The sequence below is a fragment of the Gadus macrocephalus genome, chromosome 14, assembly GCF_031168955.1.
Source record: "Gadus macrocephalus chromosome 14, ASM3116895v1".
NCBI lineage: Eukaryota > Metazoa > Chordata > Actinopteri > Gadiformes > Gadidae > Gadus > Gadus macrocephalus.
Genome location: NC_082395.1, coordinates 17,175,745 through 17,186,252, shown reverse-complemented (window position 1 = coordinate 17,186,252; position 10,508 = coordinate 17,175,745). Strand labels below are relative to the sequence as shown.

The following is a 10,508-nucleotide window of genomic DNA, read 5'->3' as shown; positions in this document are numbered from 1 at the left end:
GATAAGAATGTTGATTTCCTATATAAGTACTTGGACTTAATTGGCAAAGTTTAGTTGATCACATTTATGAACAATGACATTGATTATAAATCAATAACATACTGTAGTTTCTACAGAGAACATTTAATGGATCCAGTACATTTTCTAGAAGAATGCACATTTCTAATTGATATCCTATGAAAAGACAAAGCATTAATGAATTTCAAAGTTGATTTTCTTTAATTACATACAGCCTTAATGAGCTCTCCAGCAGCAGGGTTCACCCAGAGCCCCTGTTTATATAACACACCAGCGTTTAGTGGGCGGATTGTTTAGAAATAAATTGGCTTTCTTCTACACAATAACTTGCCAACTTACAACACGAATACACATGGAAAGCATGATAGATGCACGCACGCACGCACGCACGCACGCACACACACACACACACACACACACACACACACACACACACACACACACACACACACACACACACACACACACACACACACACACACACACACACACACACACACACACACACACACACACACACACACACACACACGCACACACACACACACACACACACACACACACGTGTGAAGGCACGTACGCAGGAGTGGACGCATACACAGTTTATATCTCTCTCTCTCCCTCTGTCTCCTGGGTGAGTTATAAGGTGATTCAACCACTTCCTGCTACAGGAAGCACAATATCTTCATCTAATCGAAGCGCTATGGGCCCCGCGGTCACACCTTTCATCCATCCATCACACACACGTCCTCTCCATCACCCATTCAACACCACTCCATCCTCTCTCTCTCTCTCTCTCTCTCTCTCTCTCTCTCTCTCTCTCTCTCTCTCTCTCTCTCTCTCTCTCTCTCTCTCTCTCTCTCTCTCTCTCTCTCTCTCTCTCTCTCTCTCTCTCTCTCTGTGTCTCTCTCTCTCACTGTCAATGTCACTGTCAGACTCAATTTCCACTTGTATTCAAATAACTTTCTCGGCATGTAAAATAAACATTTACATTAATTTTGTCGTTCCCCCCATTCTGCTCTGTCTACACTCAATCAGGATTAAATATGGACGCATGAATGGAATATGAATAAATGATATTAATGGAGGAAAGCGGAAGTTATCACAAAGCATAGGAAATGGCCAGTATAGTATTGACGCTCCCTGTTTTTCATTTGACTGTTGAAAATGTGGATAATATATGTGGATCAACACGTGAGCCTTGTGACTTTGGAAAGTCAATTTTATTCATCCATGCTGCAGCAGGATAAATTGATGTGACGTGCTGGCCTGATGTGAGCCCCTGGTAGTGCACAGGAGAGCGATAAATCAAACGCCAATCATTCAATCACCAGCCCCAAGTCTCTTCCATTGATAGGCACGATGCAGTCGACTGACAAGTCAATCAATACAACATGCCACTAGTAGATGCAGGCTCTGGTATCTCACAGAGCAGAAGGCTGGGGGTTTAATGTCTCTGTTGCTGAAGAGACCACAAGTTGAGATAAGATGGAACATATTCCCGAAGAAAACGCTTGTGCCAAAGATTGATTCAATTTTTTTAACAATCTAAGAATAAATAAAAAATATAACATTTATAAGAAATAAACGTTAACACAAGGGGCAAGTAGAATAACAATACAAGTAGGGTAGCTTTAGTCAAATAAATAAACTATAATAGGTCAAGTCAAATAGAAAAGTGATATTGCTCACGGTTGAAAGTAATATTAGCAATGACATTGAAAAAGGTAATATAATATTGCACATGATATTGATCAATTCTTTCTCAGTGTCTGAATAGTCAGCCGTCCCTCCTTTGTCAGGGAGAGGATACATGCAGTTTGATTGCCACTGGTGGATGAGATGATAAGATAGTCTGTGGTGCCTCTCGGTGGTCTCAATCTACGGCTGAAGGTGCTCTGATATGACTCTGGTGTGGTGTGGATGAGAGGCTTTGTCCATAACACTGAATCGTTTCCTCAGCATCCACATCTCCACCACAGACTCCAGTTCCACCCCCAGGTTAGAGCCAGCCTTCCTGATGAGCTCATTGGGTCTATTGGCAGCAGCATCTACCACGCTGCAGTGCAGCGTAGAAGATCACCCTGGCCAACAAAGAGTGATTCAGCGTCTGCAGCATGTTTCTGCAGACGCTGAAGGTTCTCCTGAGGAAATACAAGAGGCTCTGACCTTTCTTGTACAGAGCCTCTGTTTTAGTCCAAGTCCATTTGGACGCCCAGGTATTTGTATTCCTTGACCACGTCTACCTCTGTTCCCTCTGGTGCTGACTGCTGATAAAGCCCACAACACAGCTAATATAAATAAACCCATTGAAGCACAGTCTGGGACGCAAACACATCAACACAGATGTCTACATACTAGTGAAGTTGACATGATTTAGCCTGGGAGTCAAACACATCTTCACAGCTCAACATTAGACCCAAATAAAATCAATGCAGGGGGAAAACACAGCACCGTCAGCCAATCTGGGATACAAATACATCATCTCAGTAATTTTAGTCTGGGACTCTAAAAACCTTTTTAAAAGAGTATTTAAACACATGCTCATCACTCGGGTATGAAGGTCATGATGTTTCAAGGTCTCTGTAATAAAAACTGTTGACAAATTCTCTCCGGGGCTCCCACTCTCTTTCCTGCACACACACACACACACGCACACACATTCAGACACAAACACACATACACACAAACACGCACACCTCACACACACACCCATACAAACACAGACACACAGACACAGACAAAGACACAGACACAGACACAGACACAGACACACACACACACACACACACACACACACACACACACACACACACACACACACACACACACACACACACACACAAACGGTATGTGTGCTTGTGTGTGTGCGAGGTGACATTGTTGTAGGGAATCGATTGCTGGCTCTGGAGTGAAGCTGGCCGTGGCAGCTGCTTTGTATCCAAAGACAAATGGCGGGGTGCTCAGCGATTGGTGGATAATGACCAGCTGCTTGCTGCTGTGAAATATCTTCATTAAGCTGAACCCATAGCTGATCACAGGTTCCTGTAGTTATTGTTGTGTTATCTTCTCAGTTCAGTCTGGGATGCAAAGACAAGCTCAGTCCAATCTGGGACGGAAAAAACATCGTCCAACTTATCATCCCCTTAACCCAGACTGGGAAGCAGTGAAAACCCATCTGCTCAACGGAGTCTGAGGCACAATCAACTGACACCAGATAAGGAGATGACCATATCGCCTTGATACAACTTGGGAAGCAAACACATCTCCTTCACCCAGTCCAGGACCCTAATACACCATCTGAACATAAAACATCCACTGTGGCTCACTAGTGGCTACCACTAATGATTCACAGCCAGAAGGTCCTCTGCTCGAAACCCATCAGGTGCCTTCCTGTTCGGAGTCAGGGTGAGCGCGGCATCGGCCTCCGGTGGCTCTCAGTCCTCCTCCCACTTGCAAGAAGTGCGTGTTTACCTCCCTGACTGGGACACTGATCTCAGAGAGCCTCCCAGGCAGAGAGAGCCTCGCCTGGGTAGAAAAGTGTCAGGGACTCTGTGTCCCGCCGAGCCTCTGCTTTGTGAAGTGGGTCATTACACCCCCCATCTATTATTCATCTTCCCAACGACTCCTCGCTCATTAAGCGCTCACAGTGGGCTGGAACACGCACCCCAGTGCCACAGCTGAAGTATCTGATGTAGGAATACACAGGGCATCTCATCAGAGACGAACACAGCTTCCAGAAGTCACGGAATGGCTAACAGTTATTTCACGTATTGATAGACCTCTTAAGATGCTTTTACATGAATGCACGTTCATGATGACACACCCCTGGGGAACGGGGGAGGAGAGGACGCACTGATAGAAAAGGGAAGATCTCAAAAAGGGCTCTGAAAACCGGCTCTTCACAGAGACCCTTGGCTCTTGAAGAGCCTTGCCACGGGGAGCTGGATCCATGCTGTGTTTGTGTGACTGTAGCTCTGACTGGGCAACATGACATGCAACGCAATCTACCACTGCTTTCAGATATACAATCTATAATCAGTGTTGACTGAAAGACGGTCGCCTCTGTTTCTCTCTCTCTCTCTCTTTAATCAGAGATCCTTGCTCTTCCTCCAGCTTTCTCCTTCCACTCTCTCGATCCTCTCTCATCTACCTTGAATGCGTTGATCCAGTTCAATCGCTATTTGATTTCATTGTCCAATTGTTGGAAAATTAAGCACGGCCACACAATGGATTGAAGGTCTTTGCACAAATTTGTACTCCCCTCATGTGTCTTTGTATGGGTCATCACATGTAAAAACACCTGTGTGTGTGTGTGTGTGTGTGTGTGTGTGTGTGTGTGTGTGTGTGTGTGTGTGTGTGTGTGTGTGTGTGTGTGTGTGTGTGTGTGTGTGTGTGTGTACGTGTGCGTGTGCGTGTGCGTGTGTGTGTGTGTGTGTGTGTGTGTGTGTGTGTGTGTGTATGAGTGTGTTCACTCATGTTTGTGTGAGAGAATTATCCCTCTTTCTCTCACAGCCTCTGTCCTTTCTCTCCCTCTGATTCTTCCCTGAAGAGGAGGGGTACGAAGAGTCTGTCAGAGCAGATAACCACTGAGAAACCCTCAGGCGCCTCCGTGTCACACTCAACACCTTCCCACTCAACTAAGCCCGGCGCACAGTCCGTACTGGCTTCAAACACACAGCCCTGTATGGATGCGAACCACACACACACCACACACCACACACCACACACACACACACACACACACACACACACACACACACACACACACACACACACACACACACACACACACACAACACACAACACACAACACACAACACACAACACACAACACACCACACACCACACACCACACACCACACACCACACACCACACACCACACACACACACACACACACACACACACACACACACCTGCAAATTGTACACTCTTTACTCACTCCTATACGGTGACATTTCCAAGCACACAGAGAGACAGACAAAACAAAAGCAAAACATTAATAAAACATCTGTATTAATAAAACATCCAATCTATACATATCCACAGGCATGCCTCAGTGATAGCTTGAAAGTGCGTTTTTTTTCTGCTGCTAAATCTGGCAAGGTGTAGATGTTTGAATGCTCAGAAATAGCAACGGCTTCAGAAGAAAATCGTGTTGGATATGGTAGACACCGTTCCATGCAGCTGTGCAAATTCAGCAACATGAAGCCAGCACAACACTGCACACAGTCAGACAACACATCCGTCAAACCACTTTCTCATCACTTCTCTCATCCCGGGTATGGTTGCTATGGCGATGGCGACTATGGAGTCAGGGTGAACAGCTGAACCTGGCAGCAACAAGCTCATGGTCGTTTTTGCTGCTGGTGAAGACCTCCATTGACCTCAAGATGTCAATGTCATGTTTATGTCATCGTATGTCACATTTATATGTCTATGTCATCTGGCGAGACAGTGGGGGCTAATGCTCCACCACACTGAATGAATGAAGGCTTCCATAGAGTCCCATAGAGCACTATAGAGCACCAAACAGTTCCATATAGTGATATAGAGCTGCAAAGAGTTCCATAGAGCCCCATAGAGTGCAATAGACTGACAAGGAGCGCCAAAGGGTTTCATAGAGTTCCATAGAGTCTTGTAGAGCCCAATAACAGCCACAAAACATAAATGCAGCTATTGAAGCTGCTCAACACTCATTTAGAATATAATGGATGTCAATGATGTCTCTGTCTGTTGAAACGTCAACACCACGAGAGGAGGTGTCACACAAAAAGGCAAATTTTTGTCTCACAAAAATCGTGGTTTATCTACATCTCGAAAAACAACCTGGGGTATACAAAACGGCCAAATAAGGTTCCAACAAGGCCACCCTGGTGTCTCTAGTCTGCCTTATCATTACGATACCTGATATCATTACGATACATGATATCTTATTATTATATCATGTTACATGGTGTCAGAAATACCGAATCCTGTCAGAGAGGATGTTGGATGTCCTGAAAAAAGTCATTTGTGGAAAACCAAAATGGCTAATGTGTAGCGTAAAGGGCTTAGTATGGTTCCACGTTCACGCAACGTAATGACCACACAGACGCTTCGACGCAGTCATGAACCTTTATGGTTCTGCGTCGGGTTTTAGTAAGCTGACCAATCACAGCCATTGCTGCTGCGTCGCCTTGACGGAAGGTTACAATTTTTGGGGGGCGCATGTCAGGTCGTTGCGGTGGACGAAAGGAGGGTTCGTAAAGACGTAAGGGATCCGGAACCCCCTTGCGTTGCGTGAATGTGGGACCATGATCAGCCCTTAAGTTCTGGTGGGAGATAGCTAAGCGGCACAGCAGCCATCAGTGTTGATACATTACTATGTATCTATTACTTGTGACGTTGTACTAATCGGATAACGCCGTTGGTGGGAAATTGCTTGAGAACACAGTGTGGGGACTACAGATGTAGAGGGTCAGCTGCATCATAGCTATGGTACTGCAATTATTAATTAATTAATTTTATCGGCATTCAGACTAAAGAAAAAAAACGTTTCTTATAATTGTAAAAATGTGGAATGTCAGATCTGATCATCTGCCAGGCCAATAATCGGTTGACCCCTAGCACACACAAATACGCCGCAAACACACACATGCATACACAGCGTTTCCTGTGAAGAGCAATTGACAGTGACAAGAGCTAGCCAAACACTGGCTCATCCCGTGGGACAATCCCTGAGCGAGCAGGGTAGGTCCAAGGGGCTTATCCAATCATTTATCAGATTACTAGTTCTATCCAATCATTTATCAGATTACTAGTTTTCATGAGAGCAAACCACTCATATGGAGAGTCATATGGAATGTGTTAAACAGGGATTGTCTGTGAACCGGGCAGAGATGATGTAACTAACGGCTACTCTGCGTGTGAGTGTGTGTGTCTGTTTGTGTGTGTGTGTGTTTACATGCGTGTGTGTGTGTTTGTGTGTGTGTGTGTGTGTGTGTGTGTGTGTGTAGGTGTGTGCGTGTGTCTCTGTATGTCTGTTTGTGCGTGTGCATGGCCGGTCGTGCTTTTAAAAGTTGGCATCTGTATGTTTCATTAGCAGCCACTATTAATATTCATATGCACCAGACCAAAATGGCAGCAAGGTTAAATGAGTTTAAGGTGGATTTAAAACAGGGTTCAGAGTTCTCTGTGCGGTGCTGATGCTGTCGCGGCTAATGGAGTCTAACTCTGCTAAGCAGATTTGCCATTAAAACACAAAGTGAGGTTTTCCGCTAAAACCTACCATCAATTTGACTAAAGGGTTGGTCAGAATATGCTTGTGTTGGACACATCAACAATTAGGTAGTCTGGTGTGGTGTGGGTGCACACCTGTACATGTCTCATCTTTGTGTGTCGTGTGTGTATGTGTGTGTGTGTGTACGTGTGTGTATATGTCTATGTCTGCATGCGTGTCTGCATGTGTGTGTGTAGGCATGTGTGTGTGTGTGTGTGTGTGTGTGTGTGTGTGTGTGTGTGTGTGTGTGTGTGTGTGTGTGTGTGTGTGTGTGTGTGTGTGTGTGTGTGTGTGTGTGTGTGTGTGCATGTGTGCCTGTGTGTGGTGCAGTACAACCAAAGCAACAAAAGTACAAGGCCAGCCCCATGGTCAGGTCGTAACGTTCAATAACCAACGCACAACAATTTCAGCTCCACATCCATAAAACACAGGCGATGACCTCAACCCGCAGGAAACAGAGAGTCTCCTTGCTTTCCCCGGACACCATAGTAGCACACAAGATTTCTACCGTCATCTTATTAGCTACAAAATCAGGCCCAAAATCTAAAGAAGAAGAAGAAACGCTTGTTTCTGAACATATATTCATAAACAAGATTATCTAAATCATTCTCTTCTCCGTCTGGCTGTCGTGGACCACCTGCTGAGCAGATGCCCCTTCTAAGGGGCTTAGAGAAACAAATCTTCAGATTCACTGAAAATGCCATAGTTCCGTTAGTTGACTTGATCTATTTCCTCTCTGCTGCAACTCTCATTATCGTTGACTTCTTTAAGAGTGATTAACATTGGTGCTTCACATTTCGCTGGGAGTAAAACCAGTAAAACCGAGAGAGAGAGAGAGAGAGAGAGAGAGAGAGAGAGAGAGAGAGAGAGAGTTGAATATGTCTACCAGTGCACGCTCCACAGCAGCCAAGCAATGGAATTCCTACCTCTTTGAGTTAAACTCCCCCACTGTTTGCTATTTTTTACAGTGAACTCCTATCCCGAAGATCAGAGAGACATGGGGGAACAAACCCAGAACATTTTTGACCGGGAGTCAAACCACTACACTATCCAGCCCCCAGTATTTACCAAAATAACAGAAATGAAGACGAATGAAAACACATGGAATAATTTATACAATAACATTGGATATGTGCACAAGAGCACATACCTAGGAAGCACATATTAGCCTTTATGACAACAATCTGTGGTTGCCAGTGAGTGGCCAGAGTGACTTGTTGTTGCTAGGGACTGGTTATTACCAGTGACTGGTGGTTACCATTGACTTGTGGTTACCAGTGACTGGTGGTTGCCGGTGACTAGTGGTTGCCAGTAACTGGTAGTTTCCAGTGACTTCTGGTTATCAGTGACTGGTGGTTGCCAGTGACTAGTAGTTGCCTGTGACTGGTGGATGCCAGTGACTGGCGGTTACCAGTGAATAGTGGTTGCCAGTAACTGATGGTTACAGTTACTGGTTGTTGCCAGTGACTAGAAGTTGTCAGTGACTAGTGGTTTGCCAGTGACTGTTGGTTGCTAATGTCTAGTGGTTGCCAGTGACTGGTTGTGGCCAGTAACTGTTGGTTGCTAGTGACTGTTGGTTGCCAGTAACTAGTGATTTACCAGTGACTAGTGGTTGCCAGTAACTAGTGATTTACCAGTGACTGTTGGTTGCCAGTAACTAGTGATTTACCAGTGACTAGTGGTTGCCAGTGACTAGTGGTTGCCAGTGACTAGTGGTTGCCAGTGACTAGTGGTTGACAGTGACTAGTGGTTGTCAGTGACTGGTTGTGGCCAGTAACTGGTGGTTGCCAGTAAATGGTGGTTGCCAGTGACTAGTGGTTTGCCAGTAACTGGTGGTTGCCAGTGACTGGTGGTTACCAGTAACTAGCAGTTCTTTTGGAGGGGGGGATGCGGGAGGACGTACCGAGTCCAGCAGGTCCATGCTGTCCAGGCTCTTGCTGCGGTGTATCCGGCCCTTGATCCGCCGCAGGGAGGGCTTGCCCTGGCTCATGGGCAGGGACAAGGTGGACGAGGCCCCCTGGGGCCCGTCCATGTCGTCAGGGTGTGGGGCCATGGAGGCGGTGTCGCCATCGTCTTGGGTAACCCTGGGACAAACACACACACACACAAACACACATTAACATTTAAGTACACACATAAACATTGTTAAGTACACATTTAAACCTGTACACGTAACTATGCACAGAAACATACTGACACACACACGCGCGCGCGCACACACACACACACGCGCGCGCGCGCGCACACACACACACACACACACACACACACACACACACACACACACACACACACACACACACACACACACACACACACACACACACACACACACACACACACACACACACACACACACACACACACACACACACACACACACACACACACACACACACACACACACACACACACCTGGAAGCACTGATGTATTTATTTATTTAAAACAGAATCTATGTTGTAAATAAAAACAAAGGTTGAAAAGAGCCTCATCTTGATTCAACAAACAGAGTTTTGAACACTCAGCCACAAGACAAAACACAAAGAATCCATCCTGGCAACAACCCCAGAGACAGAAGCTCTATATATGTAGTTTTGTATACTACAACCACCGCAAACTCCACAACCCAACTGCCCATGGGTACAAGTGCCATCCATTGCTCATCTGCCCTGCCTTACCCTGTGACGTAGCGCTGCGCTCTCAAAGCCTGTTTTTAATGCTGCCTGACAGGCGTCCAAACAGCGATGCTCCTCTGCTAGGCCGGCTAAGTGCAGAGTACTTTAGGGACATTACTGCAATACAATAGTGCTGACGGCTACAGCTCTCAGTGAGCTGTTTTGTTTCTTCTGATAGGTCCGCCAGGTGTTGTCAGGCCCATACTGCCTTTAGCACTCATCACCTGGATTCAGGCCTGAGGGGCACGGCCCAATCCTAAAATTAGACCGGCATCGATTCACTGATGGCTTAGATGAGTTAAAAATACTTTTGTTTATTTACACAAAGGCCAATGTCAGTAAGAACAGAAACACTGTCTAGGATGCAATCTATTTATAATTGTTGTATGCGTTGATTAACATATCAATAAAGAACTTAATAGAGAACAATTGGTTATTATATTAATAATACTAATGTATTTTAATAGTGAAGTATCAGTGCATAACAGATAAGGCCTTCACACAGTATTAGTAGTTTGTGGAGAACTTTGTGGCATTACGTAATCTGCTCA

General features: G+C 45.5%; 1 protein-coding gene across 10 annotated transcripts in view; it reads right to left on the bottom strand.

The window, feature by feature from the left end:
- Positions 1-10,508, bottom strand: part of tjp1a (tight junction protein 1a) — an 83,000-nt gene that overhangs the window by 62,770 nt on the left and 9,722 nt on the right. For all 10 annotated transcript variants that reach the window (XM_060071733.1, XM_060071725.1, XM_060071727.1 and 7 more), the window contains exon 2: positions 9,185-9,365. In XM_060071733.1, the coding sequence (XP_059927716.1) occupies positions 9,185-9,365 (181 nt within the window). The remainder of the gene's footprint in view (positions 1-9,184; positions 9,366-10,508) is intronic.